The following is a 24886-nucleotide window of genomic DNA, read 5'->3' on the forward strand; positions in this document are numbered from 1 at the left end:
CAAAAATTGTTATTAAGGTATTGTATTTCCCCCCAAAAGTTAAACAAATCAGCAATACACACTTATTACGGGAAATGCTTATAAAGTGTTTTTTTCCCTGCACTTCCTACTGCATCAAGGCTTCACTTCCTGGATAACATGGTGATGTCACTTCCTGGATGAAATGGTGATGTCACTTCCTGGATAACATGGTGATGTCACTTACTGGATAACATGGTGATGTCACTTACTGGATAATATGGTGATGTCACTTACTGGATAACATGGTGATGACACTTCCTGGTTAAAATGGTGATGTCACGACCCGACTCCGAGTTGTGGCTGCTGGAGAGGATGATGGCAGAGGGATGCTCAGTGTCCCTCCAGTGCCCTGTGTCCCTCAGTGTCCCCCTGCCATCATCCTCTGGGAGTTGGGTCGTGATGTCACCATTTTATCCCGGAAGTGACATCACCATCTTATCCAGGAAGTGACATCACCATTTTATCCAGGAAGTGAAGCCTTGATGCAGTAGTAAGTGCAGGGAAAAAAAGCACTTTATAAGCATTTCCTGTAATAAGTCTATATTGGTGATTCGTATAACTTTTCGGGGGCAATACAATACTTTAATAAATATTTTTGCCAGACTTTTCCTTTAAATAAACTACCTGGTTTAGTGTATGGAGGCCATGACCAGGATGACAGGGATGCCCTGTGATTTCTCCATGGTGTTATATATCAAATAGCACCTATGCAGGCACAAACACTAGGGTAACCACATTGATAATGGCACTTCTGAAGAAGCGTAGCTTCATGCGAAACAGCTGTCAACAATGTACTTACACTATCCATGCCCATGTCTGTATGGCTGCCTTTGTTAACCAATATAAGAAAAACTGCACACTGCATCAATAAGGGCCGTTCTTCTTCTCTCTGTTGAGATGTTTTGTATTGGACTGATCTTTTACAGAGTTTGAACACCATATGAAGCTGTTTCTTGTGTCCTTCTCCATAGTACTAAGCTCCACCAAAAAAGAAAGGGCCTTGTAGGGGTTACATCACACACCACAGGATCTTGGACCTTTTTTTTTTTTTTTTTAGACTGATTTAGATGACACATATCCATATAGGCTGGAAACAATTCATTAGTTTGACATGCTCATTGCAATTTACAACCATTTATTATAAAAAGCTTCATACAAGTTCATTTGCCTTGTAAACTAAACTGACTGTATCGCCTAAGTTTGCTAATCGGTGAACAGTGACCTCCAGTGGTAAATACAGGGTAGTGCGTGCAATGTAAAGTTCTATAATAGACCAGGTGCTGCCCCCAGGTGGCCATTAAGAAATTACTGGTTGCATTTTTCCAATCACTGTAAAAAGAGAAAAATGAGGATTAACTCTTTACCAACACAGACAGTTTTGGCCTATAGGACACCGCGCCATATTTTAAATCTGACATGCGCCATATTTTAAATCTGACATGTGCCACTTTATATAGGTATATAGCTTTCTAATGCTATTATTTATTTATCTCACAACTGTTTAACATTTCAAATTCTCTGCTTCTAAACCAGTCATACCATCAATACTTACTCATTTACATCCATTATAACAATATTTTCCCTTATTTTTCTAGGATGTTAGAAGGTTTAGACTAGGTTCACACTGAACTGCATATTTAACATCTCATGGTGTTATTAAAACCCTTAGTACAAGATGATCTGCACTATAGGTGCACATTGATGGAGCTTCTTTGAAGGATCAGGAAAGAAGTGAAGAGACAAACTATATAGTTCATAGAAAAAAACTGTATCGTACATTCTCTTTGTGAACAGGTTCATTGATTCTGCATTCAGACTCTTTCTTCCTTCTCATAGACACAGCACTTGCCATGTATCTGCAGGGAGAGGCTAGAAATCTCAGAAATCACATCATCAATGTCTGACAATAAGGCTGTTAATACTGCACATGTGAATGAGGACCAGGATCTGTAAGAGAATTACATCAGATACAAATGGGTCCTTTATAAATGAGGAGGGAGAAGCAGCCAACAGCACAGAGAATGAAGCGTCAGCTCCCTTGGACAGGACGCAGGAACCCTGACTGCAGGAACATAAGAGCTAGAAGCATGAAGAAAACTACTGCTGCTGCTGCTACTGACTGAGAGGGATGGAAGGAGAGGAGGTCTGAGAGCAGGGGAGCAGCTTGTGCTCTGCTGCACACTCCACTAATGAAGCAAGGAGCATTGTATGCCGTGCCTCCTCCACTGGAAGCTGTGATGCATACAGCAGTGCTGTTTATCTCCAGGCAGCTGTACAGTCGCTGAGCCAGGCTCTGCGTGCCCGGAGCAGGGAATTTTAATTTAAAGGTAAAGTATATTATATACACTTCACTGCACTGGGGCAGGGACTCCTACTTGTTAACTGGTCGATGCTCTTGTGCCTACTTTCCATGACACAGGAAGCAAAAGAGAATTTTACTTGAAAATAAATCCCAAAATGGATAGGGGAAAAGTTTATTGGATGGGAATACCCCTTTAGGCCGGGTTCACACTTTGTAAGACAGCGGCCGTTCTCACTGTGTCACAGAACGGCCGCTGTCGGTGAAGTTCACGCCGGACGAGATTCTAGTACTGGCCAGATGAACTTCACTTTTCTTATTTGAAATGCGGGCTCATTCAGGTGTGCCCGCATTCCAAATCACCATAACAGACAATGCAAAGTGTGGCAGGAGCCGCACTTAAGTTTTGTGCGGCCACTATTTAATGAATATGTCCATTCCCATGCGGCCGCATGGAATCCCAGCCGAAGTGTATACACTCCGGCCAGGATTCCATAGGTCACAATATTATTTTAATTTTTAATAAATAGCGGCATGTGAAGCCTCGCCCAGGTGGCAAAAGCCACCAGTGATAAAAAGCATTTTTCACTGAACCAAGCACCAAGAAATCTATTACAAAGTAAGGTATGAAAACTGCAGAATTTAGCCTTTACCGCTGTGTAGAGAAGTCCTCATACAGAAAGGGGGTGACAGTGTCACTTTAAGGGTGCCTTTACACAGAGATTTATCTGACAGATTATTGAGGCCAAAGCCAGGAATGGATTTGAGGAGAAATCTCAATCTTTATCCTTTATGACCTGTTCCCTGTTTATAGTCTGTTCCTGGCTTTGGCTTAAAAAAAGACTAAATCTGTCAGATAAATCTCACCGTGTAAAGGTACCTCTAGAGCTGCGTAATAACAGTCCTGTGATCCTGCTATGTACCTCTGTTGCATAGTCGAACCGCTAGGCCTTGCAGTGAAGATACTGCAAAAACATGGACTTTTAAACATGGAAAGTCAAGGATTTTTTTTCCCATTTTCAATACGGTTAAAGGAATCAGTCAAGGCATAATATGCTAAAATTGCTGTTTTATTCTTTCCTGCACTGTGTGGTAATGTGACTGGTCTTTGCCCAGATAACTCCTCGGCTATAATCACACCTCTCAGGACGTGACTGGTAGAGAAGGAGCCTCACTGGGAAGATCGTGTGTAAGTGCTGAGGTGCTCACTGCAGCACTTTTGCAAGTGTGTTTGCATAATCCTTACCCCTTTTATGGCTGAATTGTGGGAACATCCCAATATACACTGCGGTGTCAAGAGAAAGACTGAATGGAATAATGGCCGCACATGTGCTAGTTAATGAGAATTATGGAAACAGCTGAGAAAGTAACTACCCCTAACCACCTGTCCATCATTCACTCCACCACCACACTCCTCCATCAGAGACACTATGTATGGTGAGTCCCTGCCATTAAAAGAAAGAAAACTCAGCTCCTTGTTATAAAGCTTTATATTTACATTTTTACAAAATCTTTAAAAGGAGTACTCCGGCAAAATGTTTTTTCTTTTAATCAACCGGTGGCGGAAAGTAATATAGATTTGTCATTTAGTTCTATTTAAAAATCTCCAGTATTTTAGTACTAACAGCTGCTGTATGTCCTGCAGGAAGTCATGTATTCTTTCCAGTCTGAAATCCTCTCCTGCTCTGGACAGTTCCTGACATGGACAGAGGTGGCAGCAGAGAAGCATTGTGTCAGACTGGAGAGAATACACCACTTCCTGCAGGACCAACAGCAGCTGATAAGTACCGGATTTTTAAAAAGAAGTAAATTACAAATCTATATAACTTTCTGACACCAGTTGATGAAAAAAAAAAAAAAACCGCTGGAGTTCCCCTTTAAGTCAAATATAAAAGCGACTTATGTACAAACTTCTGGTTTCTGGTTTGTGAAACCAGAGAGTCCCCAACTTTCTAGTGTAATATCAGGATATCAGCTGCACAGAGCCTTCTGCACACGTAGAATGGACTCCTCAGCTCCTAAGGACAGCATCATCTCAGCGACACTAGGCCCCTTCTAGAGGAAAAAAAACAAAGAGACGTCCATTACTGGGAGTTCTTTTGACTGCCATGCTGCAGCCACTTGAAGGTCACAAAGTATGTTCTGACTTGTATTCTATGTGTTGGTAATTGTTATCATTTAGTGACGGGCAAACTTTAGAAAAGTGTCCAGGCGGCTGCAAATATTGGATGCTGTCCTAGAGCTCCCAGGAAAACATACAGCCTATGGCTGCCTCCATATTTTCCAGGACTCCTTAAGGCAGCATCCAATTTCTCCAGATGCCAGGAGTTGAATTTGGGTCCAGCCGAACCCGGACACTTTTCTGCAGTTCGCTCATCACTATTAGCAATTATATTTACTGCACCTCAAGCCCACTGAGCACCAGTCGGAGAAGCTTCATGGACGTGCTGTACTTTGTGGCTTTTAGCTGCTGCAGGTGGCTCTTCAGCTCCTTACTTAGCACTTCCAGGCTGGCGTCATTGTGACTGTTCTGGAGAATCCTAAGAAGAGATCATCAATGCAAATTTCGGTATGGTATAAGTATATGAGGACAAGCCCTGTCATATTCTAAGGTTCCCACTGAATTTAGGATAGAACCCTTGCAAGACGTATTACTGGTTTGCACGAATGCGCAAGATCGGCAATTGAATCCTGCTGCCTGGAAAACATGGCTACAGCCATAGGCTATGGCTGCATCCAACAGGATTCCTGTAAACCTGAACAATTAGCAGGTTCACTCATCTCTATTAACCAAATGATTAATGGGGTTATGACTGCTGGGAATCCCCTGAGAGCACGAACATAGGGCAATTGCCTATCATGTAAATTAAACGACAGCTTGTACACTCACCACTCCATTTATTGTCTATAGAACCTACAAAAAACCAATCATGCTAAAAGTGCTGCTACACCTCTAAACACGTCCCTATATGCCCCCCAGCACTGTTTCTGGACACTGTTACAGCATTACTTATATGTCCAGAAAAGCTACTTTGTAAAACTCGCCCATCTAGTCATAAGGGCAGTCCAGAGCTCCTAAGTAGTCACGGCTAGCGGGAAATTATGTCGGAAATCGCCTCCCTCGGAGTGTCGGCGTATAGGAGCACACAGGGGTCCCTGAGCACCGATGCTGCCAGGGAGGCGTGATTGTCTGGAATAAGTGCTGGGGGCATATAGGGACATACTCAGAGCGGTAACAGCACTTTTAGCGGGATTGATTCCCTTTGAAAACGGTCAGAAGTCCCATAGACCATCAATACAGAGGTAATTGAGCATGCATGCCACTGTTCCATTTATCTGGAGGACAACTGACCTCTATTCTCATAATCAGAGGGGGTCCCAGCAGTCTGATGCCCCCCGATCAGCCAGTTAAACCTTATCCTGAAGAAATCCTGTGTTAACCCTTTTAAAGAGAAACTGGATGCTGAGAGTAATACATACCGCACAACAAGGCTCCCAATCTCGCTGGCTTCACTTGAGAGGCGATGCAGGTCTTCCTGCTGAACGGAGGGCCGGACCCACAGATAGGAGTAATCGGGAGACAGCAGATCTGTCAGTAAGGTCAAATGTCCCTGCGAGAAAAAAATATACGTTATCAATCACATCGATGGAGAACAAAAATGGTGCAAAGAAAAAGTGCTGCAATTGGGGGGCAAGATAGGGGTTGTAGTTCTGCACCAGCTAGAAAGTCACATGTTGGGTCACATGACAGAAGAAGTTAGAGATGTTGATGATAGCCTAAAGGGCAAGGTCCGTCCTCTGTGGAGGTCACAACACCCAGATCCACAGGATAGGTGATAAATATCAGATTATAAAGAAAATAGGGTGGTGTGCTCAACTTAAAGTCTATGGACAGTTTTTAGTATATATGTCAAAATCTTGAGTGCACTACCTAGTTCTGCACCTGTTAGAACTATAGTGGAATTAAGGTATTAAGAAAAGAAGGTGGTAGGCTATCAAAAGACAATTGGCATAGGTGTATCGGAATAATGTGTTCTGATTTGGTCAACACACAATGAATGTCATAAATTTTAGGTTATAAACTTAAAATCCAGTTTTATATATAAAAGGAAAAGGGAAAAATAAGAATGTAAAATAATATTACAGCATGTAAAAAACGACACATAAAAAACAATATATATATATATATATATATACACACAGTCGAATGACAACATATATTCCTATTGTTGGTCTATCTGTATATTTGATTAACTATACGTATCGATTCTCGTATTAATATTTCATCATCGTATCACTATTTCACCACGCAGTATTAAACCATATATATCAAAAGCTTTGTATATTAAAATAAGTATATTAAAAGATAAGTATTGCCACTCTTGAAATTGAAAAAGCGGTGCAGGGCCCTTGCTTTACCGCATACTGTGTTGTTAGGTTCCCGTTCACCTGTCACTGTTAATAAATCAAATGTATAAGGAGTTAGGTAAATCTGTATGGTGGATATCCACCCCTCACCAGTCTCTGCAGATATAGGAGCTTCTATAGGCGCGATATCTGTGACACGGTAACTGGCGTCCTCCGCTCTCTCCGCTGCTGAGCTGTTTCTTTGTATCAGATTTGTTTTCCCATATGGGAAGCTGGTTTAGTATTCAGCGTTCATTCATGCAGGTCCAGGTGCACAGGAGGCGTCCCCCCTGTGGTTCTTGGGTAAGGTGATTTGCATGCAGTGCACGTCTTGCGTGCGTGTGGATATTCGGGATAGGTGACGGGTATATATGTCTTGGTGGCTAAGTATTATACTGCAAATATCAGATTATAAGAATGGCTGCCCCAGACTGAAGTACACATGCTTAGCCCCCGCACCATTCATTCTCTATGGGATTTCTGTTTTGTAGTCACACAGGCAAGGAATGGAGAGGTGGCCGCATGTATGCTGCTATCTCATCCCCCCACTGATCAGCTAGTTATCCCCTGACCTATAGATAGGGGATACCTTTTAATCTCAGGATAATCCCTTTAATCAAAGAAAAAAAACACGTCCACACACCTTCCTCAGCACCAGTATCCTCTCAATATGGTCTCTCTCAAACATCAAATCCTTGTACTTCTCTTGCAGTAGCGTCTGCAGACGTGTCACCAGCTGTGCCCGGGTGTCAGCGCCCTCAATCCACCTGCTGAGGTGAACCCTACAAGACAGTGGGACGTTGTAGGACGATTATGTAGTATCAGTAGAGAACTCCCAGCATACAGAACATTTACCTGCTGAATTCTGGAAGTTTCTCCAGATCCAGGAGAGCAGAGTGAGTGCTGATACTCCGCAGGTTGTATTGCCGAATAAGTTCAGGGAGAGTTCGGCCGATCTGATTTCCTAGATGAAAGAGAAGAAATAAGAGATTTTACATAGCATAATAAAATGCTGGATTAAAGGAATACTCTCCTACTTCATCTGACGAGGAAGATGGTGGAATAGAACTATGCGGTAGGTGGACATTATGCCGAGGCTCCAGAAAGTATTATGTATGGGTCCTACTCTGTATGGGTCCTACTCTGAAGTTTAAAAAACAGGGCTGCTTTCCTCCAGAAACAGCACCCATCTTTTCCATAGGCTGTGTCAGGTATTGCAGTAGTCACTAGACTAAAGCTGACTCATTCTGTGTTAATAAGGCCCTGTATACTGTGGACTAGGGGATGACTCCTATCCTGGCATACAGCGACATTACAAGTCATGTGATGTGGCGCTAAAGTATTAAGCAGGTAAAAATAACCTGACCACCCCTTTAAGATATCATTAACACCTTGGTTTCACAAACAGGCACTTGTCCATCCAGGTGTTATTGCTTCCTCTTATCCCCCTGCAAAGTAAGGTTCTAACCCTGTTCTCATATGAAGTCTCGCTCTGTCGTTACCAGCGAATCCTGATCCGCAGTTAGTAATGATGTCCAGCAGGGTGTCCGGCAGGTATCCTCTCTGGACGAAGTGTTGGATGAATATATCCCCCTGTCGTTTGGACAGCTTGCTGCCATCTTTGTTGAGCAGGAGCGGGAGGTGGGCATACGCTGGAGGCTGCCAGCCCAGGGCACAGTACAGCAGCAGATGTTTGGTGGTAGAGATCAGCCACTCTTCTCCCCTCAGGACGTGACTCACGGCCATTTTATAGTCATCCACCACATTAGCCAAGTGATAAGTGGGAAAGCCGTCCCCCTTCAAGATCACTGGGTCTCCTTCCACACTTGCCACGTCGTGATGCGTCCAGCCGAAAACCAGGTCCTGGAAAGAATGAGCGCCGCTAGGTAACTGGAACCGCACCACAAAGGGCAAATTCTGTGAGAGCTTTTCCTGCACTTGGCTTGAGGTAAGATGTCTGCAGCGGTTGTCATAGCTTTAGAGAAGAGGAAAGCAGACATTAGTATTTATGTGTCAGCCATCTGTGTCCATCATGGTTCACTGTGTATGATAGACTTAAAGGGAAACTGTCATTCAAATGTCCCCTTTCAGAAATCAATAAATATCAATAGTACAAGCGATTTTAAGACACTCTGTAAAGAGGTTATTAAGCAAAAGTTTCCTTCTGTACTCAAAAAGCTGTTTTCCTACCTCCCCCTCAATACAGAAGCAGGATTTCTGTGTCCATTATGCTCTATGGAGAGAGGAGGGGTCGAGGGAGAGGAGAAAAGCAGGACTGTACAACACATCATCCTGCAATCTTCTCTTACCAAGCTCCCAGATAAGCACTGACCTTTCTGACCTCTGAATCCACCGTTTTATGTGCCTGGACAGTCTGCAAACTGTACAGCTGCTTGTCTACTCTTCCTGCTCACTCGTCCCCTTCAGCCCCTCCCCCTTTATAGCCTATAATAGACTAAGCAAACCTGTCTTCACTTTGCTCCTCTGTAATGAAGACGTGTTTGCCTGATAATGAGTTGATAAGAAGTGTGTGTGTGGGGGGGGGGGGGGGGGGGGGGGTAGGAAAACTGCTTTTTGAGTACAGAAAGAGGCTTTTTTTTGCCTAATAAAAACTATTACAGAGTTTTTTTTAAGTCGCTAGTACTATTGATTTCTGTAAAAAAAAAAAAAAAAAAAATGAAAGTTACACTTTAAGTGTGGGTGCAGATTGGCACTTTCATCCATACATAACTTACATAGCCAATCAACGGGGGTCCCAGCAGCAGAACCCCCATATAGACCCAAGGAAGCTAACAAGTGCAAAGGGGAAGGCCAAACTAGACCGAATAACCAAGTCAATAACTATAATGACATACAGAAGGTGAGCATAATCAAATGATTGAAGGGAATTGTGATGCAACAGCTGGGGAGTCACAGCTTGAGGAACACTGTTGTAGGGGTGCACCATCTTACCGAGGGGTCTGTCTACTCCTCAGTGCTTCTTTCTTGATAAGTTCCAGTCTTTGCGGAGTGCAAAAACATCGGTACGCTGCTCCACTTTCCAGCAATGTCTGCACCGCCTCATGATACAAACTCAGACGCTGCGACTGTTCATACGGACCATACAGACCTCCTTGCCGGGGACTTTCATCTGGTGGGATCCCTGGAGGGGACATTTATAGGGCATGTATCAGTCACATCTTTAGGATTTTACTTAAAAAAATTAAAGTGTACCTGTCTTTAAAAAAAAAAAAAAAAAAACTTTTGACATGTTGTAGACACATATAGAACCCAACAGCATCCAATATAGTGCGAAAAATAATTAAGTGACGTTTCGACCCTAACAGGTCTCTATTAAAGGGGTATTTCACGCAAACATAACTTTTCATATGTTGTTGCCCATAGTGAGACTAACAATTCCTTCCATTCAGTCTCCTTCTCCCAATTCGGAGCTTCTGCTTTCTGCTGAAGACACAAAAATCTGTGTGAGCCTTTCTCACTGTCTCCCCCTTCCTTCAGAGACAGTTGATGTAAACAAGTCCCTGGCAGGCTTTATCTGCAACATTTATCGTGTTTGTGATGCTGTGAAGGTTAATCTGAGGTCAATTTGCTAATGCTCACTGAGATTAACCCTCCCAGAATTACAAAGAAGCTACAATGTTGCAGATAAAGCCTGTCAGGGAATTGTTTACATAAGCTGTCTCAGAAGGGAGGTGGAAGACGGAGAGAAAAGCTCACATATAGATTTTTGTGTCTTCAGCAAAAAGTAGCAATTAAAACCTGGTGGTAGGAGACTGAATAGATATAACAAGTATGGAAGAAATTGTGAGCCTCAACATGGGCAGCAACATATCAAAAGTTATGTTTGAGTGGAATACCCCTTTAAGCTGTGATATTACAGTTTGATAAATGTGGGCCGTGTCCATAGGACACAAGAGCAACTCATAGACTTACATTAGGGCTCCAGCTTGGTCATGTGCATAGACGAGATAACACGTTTAGGGCAGAATTCTCCTTGCTTGTTCTAGTGATTGTCTCTACAACATGTCAAAAGTTACTTTAGAATGATAGCGCCTATTTAATGTTTGCTTTCTTCCAGGTACAGTGCCACCAGTTTGGGTGTGGGGGTTTTGCAGTTCAGTTCCATATAAGTGGATAAAGTTGAACTGTAATGCCTCATACAACCATGGGACTGGGGTGGTGCTGTTTTCGCAAGAAAGTAGCTGTGCCTTTTCAAATCCTAGATAACTCATTTAAAGTGTTAAAAAACACAAATGTCTACCTGCCCACTCCAACATGTCTTCTATAGCCTCCGCTGCCCCTGGAACCAGGCGGCTCCTGTCTGTGTCTTCAAGGCGCAGAATAAAAGCTCCTCCATGTTTCTTCGCAAAAAGGTAATTGTAGAGTGCAGTGCGCAGACCACCAAGATGAAGGAACCCTGAGGGAAGAAAGATGGGGATAACCAATACACCAACATTAACAGTTCACTTTTGTGTTATCCTCCAAGCCCTTTAAGAGCCATAACTTTATTTTATGAAGGTTTTTTTTTTTTTTTTGCTGGACAAGTTCTTAATGGCACCCTTCATGTTGCCATATACAGTAATGTAATGCATGTTTCTATGTACAGAGCTGTGTAGGGGGCTCGTTTTTTGCAGGCTGAGCTGTAATTGTTACTGCTCTTATAGGGTCGGCCATTACTAGGTCCCAGAAGCCATGACAACCTAACAGCAACTAGTGAGACAGATTGGTGATGAGATAACAGAGAGCCCCTTAAAGGGGTTATCCGGTGCTTCAAAAACATGGCCACTTTCTTTCAGAGACAACACGACTATTGTCTCCAGTTCAGGTGCGGTTTGCAATTAAAGTGACTGTACCACCAGGCCCAGGCTGAAGCACTGGAGGCGGGCCGACCCACCCTTAGTGGAAAGAAACCACAGCCCCTCCATGACGTGACTCCATTAGAATCAATGGAACCCTATCATAGAGGGGCAGGGGTTTCCTCCCACTAAGGGTGGGTCGGCCGCCTCCAGTGCTTCAGCCTGGGCCTGGTGGTACAGTCACTTTAACCACCTGAATACCATAGTCTGACTGCAGCATCTAGGGGGTTAAATATATGGCACTTTGTGTATACAGCTCCTATACAGACCTATGTGTTCCCATGGTAACAGACTGCAAACCTCACGTGTAGTCATGTTATTCCATGTGCCTCCAAAAATAGAAGTGAAAGAAAATGCGATAACATGGCCTAATGGAAGTTCTACAACAGCTGGAGAATAATGCACAGAAGTGTTTCGCTGTTCTGTCAGTACCAGAACCGGGTTGTGTCCACAAGTGTGAATTTACCTGTAGGGCTGGGGGCAAATCGCACCCGAATCTCCTCATGTGGCCCTCGAGTACAGCCCCTGGTGCCCTGACGCACTGCTGGAAGCAGAACCCTGCTCAGCAGCAGCCGCATCTCCCCAGCCTATGCCCTTGTCAGCAGCTGTAGCTCATGGCCACGCTTAAACAACCCGGCATTATAAAAATGTCCTCAGCGCAGGCGCCATTTTTTCGGAGCCACTCACTATATCTGTATTACTTTAGTCCTCAACAATATGGCGGCAGCAGCAGCGCTTAGATCTCTATTGCATTTGGTTGGCAAAAGAAAAGAAACCGGAAGATTGGCGAATCACTGAAGTGACAGCCTATGACTCGTCTCTATGGTATCAGCCATTCCTTCCGGGCTTACGGTTGCCGACTGGGTCCAAAAAACGTCTGATTGTGAGTTTCCCGGCAGCACTCGCGCTGGCGACTTGTACACAATCATCATGGCGTCCCAGGACGGTGGGTACCGGGTCCCCCGAGGGCAGCGCTGTGCGTTAACCCTTTCTGAGATGTGTGACTGTGTGTAGCCCTGTCACTTAGGCTGTTGTGCCAGCTGCCACAGCCATTCCCTGCCCCTATGCCCCTCTCACTGACCACCATTGCTGTCTATGCCCTCCTAGCTGCCACCTCCTTCCCACCATCCTGGTGTGCCCACTTTGTGCTCCCCTGCCTATCTTAGCTCTTTCTGTGCCATATGTAAACCAGGGCTGCCTATTGTGTGCCATCTGCTGGCATGACCACCTGGTGGGCCATCTGTCTCTGTATGAGACCGCCACCTTGTCCTCTATGTGGGCTGGGCGCTGGGTTCTGACTTCTATAGGTGATGTCACTGTCCGGCCCTCCCCTCTGGGGGCGCACTATGGTGGCGGCGGCAGAATTTTCACTTTACTGCAACTTTCTGACAATTACAGCACACGCTTCAATGGTGGTCATGCCCGCAGCTTGTGCCATAGGTTTTCTTATGTTGGCATCTTTTCCATCCCTGGGCACCATGAGGATGGCAGATATTCTATGTTACCTGTATGGTCACTAGTATAGCTTGCCCATGTATCGGTTGTATACCGCCTGTTATGTGCCATATAACTGTGACTATGTATAGCGGGAAAGCAGGACGGATGCTAGAGGAGGGGGTTGTTGCTTAAAATCTGCAATGTGTGACTATAACCTAAGTCTGGCGTTATAGAGCGGTGGCATCCAACCTGTTGCACTCCATCTGTTTGCAGAATGCCGGTGAAGGGTGTCAGGGCATGCTGGGAGCTGGCGTTCTGCAACAGGTTGGACGCCAGTGTTATTGAGTCGTGAATGGGCTCCAGTTGTGCCCCTTCATCTGTCATTAGCCTCTGCCGACCAATGAAGACATGGACGTTATATTCTGTGGCCCATCTTCATCTGTCTAGAGCAGGGGTAGGGAACCTTGGCCTTCCAGCTGTTGCAAAACTACTACTCCCATCATGCCTGGACAGCCAAAGCTTTAGCTGATGGGAGTTGTAGTTTTGCTACAGCTGAAGAGCCAATGTTCCCCTATCCCTGGTTTAGAGTGGCGCCCCAGCTGTTGCTAAACTACAACTCCCAGCATGCCCAGACAGCCTTTAGTTATCCAGGGGTGCTGGAAGTTGTAGCTGGAGAGCTGCAGGTTGGGAGACCGCCTGCTTGTTAAAAGTTATTTTTTTAGTGACAGTGCCCGTGTATGTATGTACTGTATATAATGTTATTATATTAATGATTCCCATGTACAATGCTATTATTATGCCTGCTATAACCCCACCTCCATAAATTAGCATTTGACCCGATGACCTATTTCACGTAATCTGCCTGATGACGGCCGATGAAGAGGACACTGTCATGTATCACTTGTGTGGGATGTCATCTGACCCCATGATGTCATGTAATGCAGATCCACACCATGTGACTGAGCCATCAGAGCTGCCAGGTGACAGATGACATCACTGCCAGCCCCCGGGATGATCTATGATTTATCGTTTGTCATGTTCACACAGCTTTGATCTGCATCTCAGGATTCCAGCACTATCTATGCATAGGAATGTGCTGAACAGTCTGATAGCAGAAGAGTTATTACATTGCTGTAGTAGTTGTCAGAATCTGAATTACTTTCTCAAAGGGACATCGAAACTAAATCGTCTAAATGTCTCCCTCCGATACATCATTGTGGGAAATCTGATATTGACTACTACTATCGGCATTTAATTTTACAGTGTTCCTTAAAGGGGTTCACCAGTTATTTATTTTTTTTCTTTCAAATCAACTGGTGCCAGAAAGTGCCAGAGATTTGTAATTTACCTCCATTAAAAAATCTCAAGCCTTCCAGTACTTATCAGCTGCTGTATGTCCTGTAGGAAGTGGTGTATTCTTCCCAGTCTGGAGAGGAGGAAAGGTTTTCTATGGGGATTTGCTGCTGCTCTGGACAGTTCCTGACATGGACAGAGGTGGTAGCAGAGAGCACTGTGTCAGACTGGAAAGAATACACCACTTCCTGCAGGACATACAGCAGCTGGTAAGTACTGAAAGACTCAAGATTTTTTAAATAGAAGTCAATTACAAAGCTCTGGCACCAGTTGATTTGAAATAAAAAAGATTTTTAGTGAAAACCTGTCACTCTCTACCTTTTGCAGAACTACAACTCACACCATGCCTTGGCAGCTGTCGACTGGGAGCTGCAGTTTTGCACCAGTTGAGGAGCCACAGGTTGTTAACACTGTCCTAGGGCGATGACTTTATGGGGCTATAGCACACATTGTGCACTGACAGTACTCACAGATAACATGTTCAGATACTCACCTCTCCCTGCTCCTGCACTTCTGCTGCTTTCTGCTGTTACTGCAGACAATGGTATCAGACGGAAGTGCAGGATTGGGTAAAGGTGAGTATAGGGGGCACCTGGGAGGTAAAGCGACAATCACTTTTCTGTCCATTATCTCATTAAAGAACAATACAGTCAGCCTAAAATGACTGATAATAGGGAACAATTGACCGCATAGCAAATGCAGACGCTACAGAATCAGTGGCACGTTTTGGACGTGGCATGCATAAAGTTAATGGTATTTATTGGAAGTAAAGGTGTCTATAGGACAGCTATTCCTTCTGTCCTCCCCACACATATGTATGATCTGTCTGGTGTTGTCAATAGGGAGAGCCGCTGCCAGACACATCCATCCTCTCCGGATGTTGGTCTTATTGATATCTCCTATGGGGTCTTTACATCTTCCTGGGGTCACTTGCAGCAGGCAGTGAACTTGTTTGCCCCTGGTGTCGGCTCAGTGATGGGGACAGTACAGACCTGCCACCTTCATTCTGCTGACACGGTTGTCCGGCTCGTGGAATGATCTGTTTTGTGCACGGCTAAAGTAACCGTTCATGTTCCTGTCCCCTATAGAAGTGGAAGAGTTGGGGATGGAGGCGGATGGACCAAAGGCACAGCTGAGCTGTGAGGAAGGTGAAGACGGAGCTCCTCAGGCCTCTCAGGACAGCAGCTCGGCACAGGCGGAAGCAGATGGCGCCGTCAGTAACGGAGGGGACTCTGAGTCAGAGAAGGAGCTTGTAGAGTTTAAGATCATTTGGAATAAGAACAAGTACGATGTAAAACTTCCATTGGACAGTACAGGAGCAAGCCTTAAACAGAAGATTCATACCCTCACAGGTGAGGACCGCACCATACTGAAGGGCATCACTATGAGAGACACCTTTAAAGGGGACTGCTGCACCGCTGAGATCAGTTCTTACACAAAGTCACTTCTTAAAGGGTTCTCTGTACACCTGAAAAAGTTCTCTGATCACTTTCCCCTTTAGTTATGCACATAACAATGCTCACCTTCATTCCTGGTGGTTTAGATCTATGGGAAATGTCAAACCTGTGTATGTGATCCCGAATTGGACACTGTGCCTATGTTGTCCAAAGGTTTGATTGAATGGGATCCGGGTGTTCAGACCCTGATGTATGAGTGACGAGAAGTGCACATATTCTAGCTCTGTGCACGTAACTTCCATAGTAAGTCTATGTTACTGTCACACAGAGTGGGGAGAAACAGCACTAAGCCATTCGCATTTCCCCACTCAGTCTGGGAATCGGACATGGTCTGAACACCCGGACTCCGACCAGTCAAACACACACTTTTAATATTCACATAGCAAACACTGTTACATGGTCTAAGTGAAATGTGCATGACACAGGGATTCAAAAAGGTTTAATGTGTTGTGATCCACCTTCTTAGACCAAGCCCTAGACATCACACATTGTGTAAGTTTCGCTTTGTATTTCTTAAAAAACAAAAAAAAGCTCCTCCCCGCTAGATATTTATGTGTGTTGAATAGCACCAACAGCAAGCAGGGAACAAGGAGCAAGCAAGCGCTGACATAACAGGTCGGCACTCACTTTCTCTGAAATCTCAGGCTGTCTAATATGGCCCTTAGGGTCCTATGGCACAGAGCGATTTTTACCGATTAAAGACTAAGATAAACGATCACAAACGAGATTGTTTATCGTTAACCTGGAATTGTTCACCATATTACACAGAACGTTGGTCGTTAGATACGATCATTACTACGATCGTTATTGCGATTGTTACTCTGATTGTTTCCTCCATCTGATCCCAGCAAAACAATGGACAATGTGCAATTACACTGAACAATTATTAAACAAGTGCGGAACTTGAGCGAGCGAATGTGGAATTACAGCGAACGATTAAGGATAATCTTAGGTTCAGATCTAAATCACTGACATACGAACGTTTTTTTTGATCGTTGCCTGCAATTACACAGAACGATTACACTGGCCAACAAATTTTCAAAAGTTGTTTGATTCAGAAATAAAATTATCCATTTCTTAATGATTTTTTGTGCTGAATTCAAATATCACAAGGAAAAATGTTAAATGGCTCTAGTGTCTATGATATGGAAGAGTTCTCATGTTACGGTTTTGTGAATTGTATAGAATACAGTATAATAGCCGACATATTTATTACTTCTGCAATCATAAGGAAGAAAGGTTACTGTTCATAAACTTAGTTCTATCTGAAATCAACTACAATTTACAGGCAAATCTAAGAATTTTTACAAATTATTTATATAAATATTATTTTATAAACTAAGACAGTTTTACTGTTAGACAGTTTATTATTATCTCCCCCATGGTCTTTTGTATCCTTCTATTGGTCCTTCTAAGATGATGCAATATACCAGTTGATGATGCAATACTGATGATGCTAACTTTTCCCAGTATTGTATCACAGGCTGTGAGGTATATAGAAAGTACATCTATTATCTTGAAAATTTAGAGCCAATTTCAAAATTTGAACATCATTTTCGATCTCAGCACCCCAAAATTAGTAAGGTTCAACTGTTTTCATGTCAAAATCTTTTTGGCTGTTGACCAGTGTTATCAATTAAATTCAAACGATGTAACAATTTTTTGCACGAAAACTGTCCCATGTAATAAGGCCCTTAGGGCCCTATCCCACCGGAAGATTATCGTTCGCATAACCGTTAATGTTTAACGATCTCAAACGGCCGCTATTGCGAAAGACCTGACAACGTTCACTCATTTCCATGGAACGATAATCGTTACTTATCGTATTTGCCATTGTTTTATCTTCGCTATTGCGTTCGTATCTACTGCGAACGATCGAACTACGTCTTATTCAATGCGAACGATTTGCGAACAAGCAACGATAAAAATAGGCCCAGGTTTTATAAAGCGATCAACGATTTCTTGTTCGGTCTTAAATCGTTGACTGCATTTCAACCGAACGATTATCGTTTAGATTCGAACGATTTAACGGACAGAGATGATTGATAGCAGGGAGGTTCGTTCTCTAGACCTCCCTGTTTGTTCGGTGGGGGTCTTAGCAGACCAGTCAAAAAGTTAATGAATGCATTTGGATGATGTTAGGTTTTTGAAGTGTCCCTCCAGTGATCCCTCATAGTAAGTGAGTGCTGTTCTGCTGGATCGGCGCTACCTTACCGAGCTCAATTATCGTGCAGCAAGGCCTGTGTATATATAGTTAGCGATGTCCGTGCAGCCCTTGATTTTTACATGAAAAATAATAAAGTTTATGCTTACCTGTTTTCTCCCAGTGTTCTGCATCCTTTTGCCCATGTTCCCTACTCACCCTGACGCTTCAGGCCCCGTTTCTTCAGTGACAGGCTGCTCAGCTAATCATAGGCTGAGATGGGACAGCACCACAGCCAATGATTGGCTGAGTGGCCTGTCATTGAAGAGACGGGACCAGAAGCGTCAGCGGTGAACGGGAAAAGACTGCAGCACACCAAATCGTCCTAATTCGGCAGATTATCGCTCTGTGTAATCATCATATTGGCTGTGGAGAGACACAACTCATGCTGCGTGATGGTAGGCATGTAGCATCTGTATGTTGCCCAGAGAGTTTTGTTCATGGGTCCTGTTAGAATAAGACCTGTGCTCAAAATGTACTGGGTGTTGTGTGGTCGTGTCGGCAATGTGACTACCCAATGTGGTATTGTAGCCTCCCACGTCTGATCTGAAGATCTGGGGGAGGTTAACATTGGAGGGACACTTTGCCTTCTTACCATAAAATAACATTATGTAATGGAGGTGTTAAGGGAGTTTGGAGCGAACCGTGGACCTTAGCTCTTTGTACATGGTGGGTATGTGCTGGGTTAGACAGCAGCCAGGATGAGAAATAACCCACTAGATGCTGCAGTCAATGGACTCTATGGCACAACATAACCCACAATGATGAAAACCTACCTGTTTCCTTTATTCTCCCAGGTCTTCCACCAGCTATGCAGAAAGTCATGTTTAAGGGTCTGCTTCCCGAGGACAAGACACTACGGGAAATCAAAGTCACCAATGGAGCAAAGGTTATGGTAGTAGGTTCCACCATCAATGACGTACTAGCTGTTACCACACCCAAAGAGACCATCCAGCAAGAGGTGATGGAGGAGGAAAACAAGAAGGAGCCGCTGTGCAGACAGAAGGTAAGGACATAAGCCTCTGAAGGACAAGTGTCAGCAGTGTGATGAGACCTCCTGGCAGACCAGGATTTTATTTTTAATGTATTTTTCATTTTCTTATATCTTCCTTTTTATTTTTTTTGTCAATTTAAGCAACACAGAAAGGTACTGGACAAGGGCAAACCGGAAGATGTCATGCCATCCCTGAAAGGCGTGCAGGTAAGGGTCATGTTTTTCTGGTGGTGCATGTCACATGAGAACAGCCGTTTCTCTACTTCGTAGGTCAGCTTTACCATAAACCTTTTCAATGTGATCCATTAAATGGGATGTCCAATAAAGACAAACAGATGACCTGTTAGGACTTATGGACATCATAGTGGGGGTCCCCTGCTCTGGGCCTCCAAAGAAGAGACTGAGTGGTGCCCTGGAGTGATTGAGCTGCTTTTGTATTATGGCCCCCATGTAAGATTCACATTCAGATGATATGATACATCCCCTTTAAAGGGTTATCCTAAGGTTATACCATCCCAGCAATCCACAGGATGGGTGATAAAATATCTGATTGTTATTACCATTTATGTGTTTTATTCCAGGAGAGACTCCCCACTACTCCTATATCCGGTATGTACAATAAATCTGGAGGGAAAGTCAGACTGACATTTAAACTGGAGCAAGACCAGCTATGGATTGGTACAAAGGGTAAGTGATGGCTCCATGACTTATGTAACAAGTAGAGTGATGGATGGTGGGAGGAGAAACTATGCTGTGTGTTGGATAGGAAATGATCAATCCTGCAGACAGTTTTTTAAGGTGTTTTTATTACACAGAAGTAGTAAAACATACAGAAACGCATCTCTTTCCCTGCTGTGTCTGTGTGAGTGAACGCCCTTTAGACTTAAAGTGACTGTACCACCAGGCCCAGGCTGAAGCACTGGAGGCGGGCAGACCCACCCTTAGTGGGAGGAAACCCTAGCCCCTCTATGATAGGGTTCCATTGTTTCTAATGGAGTCACGTCATGGAGGGGCTGGGGTTTGTTCCCACTAAGGGTGAGTCGTCCCGCCTCCAGTGCTTCTGCATGGGCCTGGTGGTACAGTCACTTTAAGGCCCTATTACATGGAGGGAATATCGTTAAAAAAGTCGCTAAAACGATCGAAATGAGCGATTATCTGTCCGTGTAATAACACCCAACGATCAAACGACAAATGAAAAATCGTTAATTTTTGTCTTTCAACTTGTTGAAAAATTATTGTTCATAGTTCACTGATATATGCGAATGATCAGTGAACTATGAACAATAATTTTTCAACAAGTTGAAAGACAAAACTGAACGATTTTTCATTTGTCGTTTGATCGTTGGGTGAAACATGTTGTGTGGGTCGTTCTGAGGAACGATTAATGACCATATAACAACGTGAAAACGATCGTTCATAACAGTAATCAGTGAATGTAATAACCTCAGAATTGTTCGCTACAAAATCACTTGTTATTGCTAGCGAACGATCGTTACAGCGAATCTTTGAATGATAATCGCTACGTGTAAGACGGCCTTTACATTATGCAGCCATCTCGGTCATGTGACACAGAGCCCGGAGAGAATGCTTTCATTGCGGCTTCTCCCGGCTCCTTCTTCTGATTGGTCGCCGTCTGTACACTCTTTGAAATGTCTCTATGACTTCTTTAAAGCTATTTTGGGGGACAGTGTCCATTTAAAGTAATTGATCACAAGAAATCCCCTTTAATCTTGAAGCCACAGCAGTGATCAGCAAATGAGGGCTTAGGTCGCAGAACACAGCTGATTTTTCCAGGGGGAGGATTCAACCAACTCTGTATTGGTAAATATAGTACAACACTGCAGTTATTCAGGTCTACGTTAAAGAGCTGGAATGGCGTGAGCGGCGCCGTGTGTCAGGGAGAAGTACTGAGGGCTTATACAATGACTGTATACTCACTTGTGGTTGCATAGTATACTAAAAAATCTAACTTTTTTTTTCCCTCTTGCAGAAAGAACAGAAAAAATTCCCATGGGTTCTATTAAAAATGTAGTCTCCGAGCCAATTGAAGAACATGATGACTATCATATGATGGTGAGAGGCTTGGGACTTCATTCACAAAAACGGGGAACCTATCATGTTGAATATGGAGATGGATCAGGAGCATCATGTTCTAGAAGAGTAGCTGAGCAGATGGAGATATATTATATATATATTTATCAAACATGGTGTAAAGTGAAACTCGCTCAGTCGCCCCTAGCAACCAATCAGATTCCACCTTTCATTTTCCAAACAGTCTGTAAGGAATGGAAGGTGGAATCTGATTGGTTGCTAGGGGCAACTGAGCCAGTTTCACTTTACACCATGTTAGATAAATCTCCCCCATAGTTGTTTTTGTGAGGGTTTCAGTATAATTTAGTAGTGCTTATTTTCTAATTAGAAGTCCAGTGGGCAGCCCTACTTACAGGGGATCTAGCAGCAGTTAATAGGGCAGGGGACAGAAAAGCTGCATGTACCTTTATTATGTTGGTGTGCTCTGCCATTAAGTTTTATTACTGTGTAAATGAGGGGGCTCAGTGCGTCGGGGGTCACCAGTTAGGATTATCTAAGGACCCTCTCAGACAGCTCAGTGTATTGCCGTGTAGTGCAGCTGCAAACGAGCGCCGATCAACGAGATCCGTATTCGTTTCCAGCGGCTTTACAAGACACGATAAACTGTGCATTGGCTTTGCACGAATGATCGCTGTATCGTTAGTGTGGCCATTTAAATGCATTGTTATCAGCCACATGTCTCCTGTTTAGACAGGGAGAGATGTGCGCCCTGTAACGATGATTTTACTGCCGCACAGAAGATCAAATCCATCAATGAGCGGGTGTTTGCTCGCTCGGCGGCTGATCGCTGGTCCTTTTACACAGCCCAATTATTAGGTGATGAGCATCCCTAGGAACGCTCATCAGCGATAATCTGCCCATGTAAAAGGGCCTTAAGCTGCTACAAGATTCCCTTAAAATAGGCACTGTCCGTTAACAAAAAAAAAAATTGGCCCAGGTAAAAGTGTCAGCGATCAGCCGATATTTGGCTGATCACATCTTTTGTGCAGCTTCAATATTCATTAGTATCAGACGCACATCTTGCTGTGTAAACGAGGGATGTGCGGCCAATAGCAATATAGTTAAATGGCCGCATGAATGATACAGTGTTCGTTCGTGTGGCCCGGCTGTGCATTACTTGTGCCTTCTAAAAGGAGCTCCAGACGGGTGCCAATCTAGCTGACCAGCACTTGTCTGTGTCCTTGCATCACGTCCAGAGAGTGGGGAGAGAAGCACTTAGTTTCACACTTCTCTCCCCACTTGTTCTAGTGATCTGTCCGGGTCAGAACATGATCAAAACATGTGACCTATCTCTACAACATGTCAACGGTTTTCTGTTAAATTGACAGCCGTCTCTGGACACAGATTGATAGACGCGAGGCTGTCATGTCTTTGCCTGTACATTTGTTGGGATTACCCGATAACTTGTGACTTTCCATAATGTTGCCTGTTCTCTCTATCCCCTGCTGAATCGTTGTTTCTCGTTGGCAGGCATTTCAGCTGGGTCCTACTGAAGCATCTTACTACTGGGTATACTGGGTGCCAGCACAGTATGTGGATGCCATCAAGGACACAGTGTTAGGGAAATGGCAGTATTTTTGAAGTTACGCTCACCTCTGGCACAGGACACGAGACAGTGGGAGGAGCCAACCGCCAGCCACACCTTTTCTCACCCCGCATCCTCATCACCAATACCCCGATCCTGCAATCCAATCCTTTTCTCCACTGCTCCACGGAATCTTACAAGGGTGGAACTTTTGCCATTGCAAAACATCCTGTGGGACAGAGAAGGCTTATTTTATAGGAGCCAGAGGTGACAGATCCAAAAATAGTTTACATTTTTAACTTTTGCACGTTGCAGGATCCCGCCTGCAGCGGCGTCAGCCATATATCCAAGTCAATAAAGCAAATCACCTCTTTTTTTTTTTTTACCCCTCCCCCACCCACTTTAAATCCCTTGTACTGCTAGGGAAGACTTCTATCGAACCCAGTGTATAGGTCTTTCTGAGCAGTGATTTGATGCTGACAACCTGCAAAACTTGGAACACCGCCCCCTGCAGAAGGCACTTCTTCACCGCATGCAGGGACCCCTTCAGGACTCACCAAGAAACCCCTCATAGAGTGCGGCAAAGGTTTCCACAAATTCTCTTTATATTTAGTATCTGCCACCGCAGTCATGGAGGGATGTCAACCTGCTTAATGGTTCTTTTTGTTTTTTTTCTTCTGGATTTTTTTTTTCTGGTTTCTTAATATAGAAAAAAATAATTAAATGGATGCAGGAAAGGCTGCACTGTTAAAAAAAAAAAAAAATGTCTGTGTCGATGTCTAACTATAGTTTATAATGCAGCAATACATTGTAATACCGAGCTGTGTGTCTGAAATATGGAAGATATTCTATAACATAACCTTCTCATTTTGGCTAATAGAGTTAATCTCTAGAAATGAGCGAACCTGGAGCATGCTGGAGTCCATCCGGACCCGAACTTTCGGCATTTGATTAGCAGTGGCTGCTGAAGTTGGATAAAGCCCTAAGGCTATGTGGAAAACATGGATATAGTCATTGGCTGTATCCATGTTTTCCAGACAACCTTAGAGCTTTATCCAACTTCAGCAGCCCCCGCTAATCAAATACCGAACGTTCGGGTTCGGATGGACTCGAACCTGAACCCGGTTCACTCATCTCTATTAATCTCATAGGACTCGTCAAGTTAAATATTTTTGCAAATACATTCATTTAGCAAATTTGTCTCCTTCTCCTGATATGCTGCTTTTTCCCTTCCATAGTTGACAGCTCATCTAGGTTACCGACTTTCTATCTATCTATCTCATATATAATTTTGTGTATATATATATATATATATATATATATATATATATATGCGCACCAGACCACTGTTAGAGCAGAGTGGTGGTCGATAACCTAGACAGTGAGCTGTTAATGTACATATCAGGTGAAGGAGACAAGTTTGGTAACTAAATGTCTTTGCAAAAATATCTAACTTGATGAGTCCTACCAGATGAACGATTAAAGTTGAGATTGGAGTACCCCTTTAAGGCTAAAAGTGTCCCTGTCATTTAATAAAACTTTTGACCTGTCAAAGAGACATCATCTATTATCTAGATTAATTTTCCAACAACACTTGGTTAGGCTCAACATCCCCCATTAGGATGCACACCAGAAGGCCAACAATCCCAAAAGTTGTCACTCTGTAGAAAAGGAGATCTGACAGCATCCATAGGTGTAAGGGTCCTATTACACGGGCCAAGGGGGTCCCGATAATAACTTTAAACGAGCGCTGATCTGATAGATCGGCGCTCATTTACTGGACCTATTACACGGCCCGATAATTGTTTAACAAGGGCTGCATGGACATCGTTACCGATGTCCTTGCAGCCCTTGCTTGAACTCTATACATTACCTATCCATGCTGCAGGGCTCCTCTTGCGGTCTGCTTCTCCCCGGGCCCTGCGTGCTGCAGCTCCAGAGCGGCCTGTCAGCTGACAGGCTGCTCAGCTTATCACTGGCCGCGGTGGTCCTAGCCAGTGATTGGCTGAGCGGCCTGTCAGCTCAGACAGGCAGCTTTGAAGCTGGAGTGTGCAGGACCCGGGGAGAAGCAGAGCGCAAGAGGAGCGTTTGTATAGAGTTTGGAAATCGCCAGCCGCCGGCCACGCACCGCTATTACACGTAGCGATGCGCGGTCATCGCCCGACAATTATAGGTCCAAACCTACATCAACGATCAGCCGATGATTGTTGTCATCGGCTGATCGTTGTGTTTATTACACGGAG

General features: G+C 44.0%; 2 protein-coding genes across 6 annotated transcripts; one reads left to right on the forward strand and one right to left on the reverse strand.

The window, feature by feature from the left end:
• Positions 1 to 1196: 1196 nt before the first annotated feature.
• Positions 1197 to 12429, reverse strand: EARS2 (glutamyl-tRNA synthetase 2, mitochondrial). 3 transcript variants are annotated; one of them, XR_011364595.1, is made up of 10 exons: positions 12050 to 12258; positions 10989 to 11144; positions 9680 to 9869; positions 8230 to 8702; positions 7583 to 7691; positions 7371 to 7509; positions 5801 to 5931; positions 4725 to 4860; positions 4232 to 4375; positions 1197 to 1350 (listed from the first exon to the last, which is right to left on the reverse strand). XR_011364595.1 is itself a non-coding variant. In XM_069983933.1 (9 exons), exons 2-9 carry the CDS (start codon positions 11002 to 11004, stop codon positions 4292 to 4294), a joined length of 1278 nt encoding a protein of 425 aa, XP_069840034.1. In that variant the 5' UTR covers positions 11005 to 11144; positions 12271 to 12429; the 3' UTR covers positions 3793 to 4291. The 3 variants fall into 3 exon arrangements, 2 of the variants coding, with proteins under 2 accessions (XP_069840034.1, XP_069840033.1); XM_069983933.1 differs by lacking the exons at positions 1197 to 1350; positions 12050 to 12258 and adding an exon at positions 12271 to 12429 and having other exon boundaries at positions 3793 to 4375; XM_069983932.1 differs by lacking the exon at positions 1197 to 1350 and having other exon boundaries at positions 3793 to 4375.
• UBFD1 (ubiquitin family domain containing 1) lies at positions 12424 to 23403 on the forward strand. Of its 3 annotated transcripts, none has more exons than XM_069983937.1 (7): positions 12424 to 12529; positions 15462 to 15725; positions 18831 to 19039; positions 19169 to 19234; positions 19609 to 19714; positions 21018 to 21100; positions 22589 to 23403. In XM_069983937.1, exons 1-7 carry the CDS (start codon positions 12514 to 12516, stop codon positions 22697 to 22699), a joined length of 855 nt encoding a protein of 284 aa, XP_069840038.1. In that variant the 5' UTR covers positions 12424 to 12513; the 3' UTR covers positions 22700 to 23403. The 3 variants fall into 3 exon arrangements, with proteins under 3 accessions (XP_069840038.1, XP_069840040.1, XP_069840039.1); XM_069983939.1 differs by having other exon boundaries at positions 12447 to 12466; XM_069983938.1 differs by having other exon boundaries at positions 12497 to 12559.
• Positions 23404 to 24886: the final 1483 nt, after the last annotated feature.

This window comes from Dendropsophus ebraccatus, chromosome 9, assembly GCF_027789765.1.
Source record: "Dendropsophus ebraccatus isolate aDenEbr1 chromosome 9, aDenEbr1.pat, whole genome shotgun sequence".
NCBI classification, from domain to species: Eukaryota; Metazoa; Chordata; class Amphibia; order Anura; family Hylidae; genus Dendropsophus; species Dendropsophus ebraccatus.

Excerpts from the sequence above, each read along its gene's own strand:
- UBFD1 (XM_069983937.1), top strand. Across the intron at positions 19,040-19,168 it reads AGCCGCTGTGCAGACAGAAG|CAACACAGAAAGGTACTGGA; the intron begins GTAAGGACATAA and ends TGTCAATTTAAG. Across the intron at positions 19,235-19,608 it reads CATCCCTGAAAGGCGTGCAG|GAGAGACTCCCCACTACTCC; the intron begins GTAAGGGTCATG and ends GTTTTATTCCAG.
- EARS2 (XM_069983932.1), bottom strand. The coding sequence starts at position 12,161 with ATGCGGCTGCTGCTGAGCAGGGTTCTGCTTCCAGCAGTGCGTCAGGGC. Across the intron at positions 9,870-10,988 it reads AGACATGTTGGAGTGGGCAG|GGATCCCACCAGATGAAAGT; the intron begins GTAGACATTTGT and ends TGTCCCCTCCAG. Across the intron at positions 4,376-4,724 it reads TGGTGCTCAGTGGGCTTGAG|AAGGGGCCTAGTGTCGCTGA; the intron begins GTGCAGTAAATA and ends TTTTTCCTCTAG.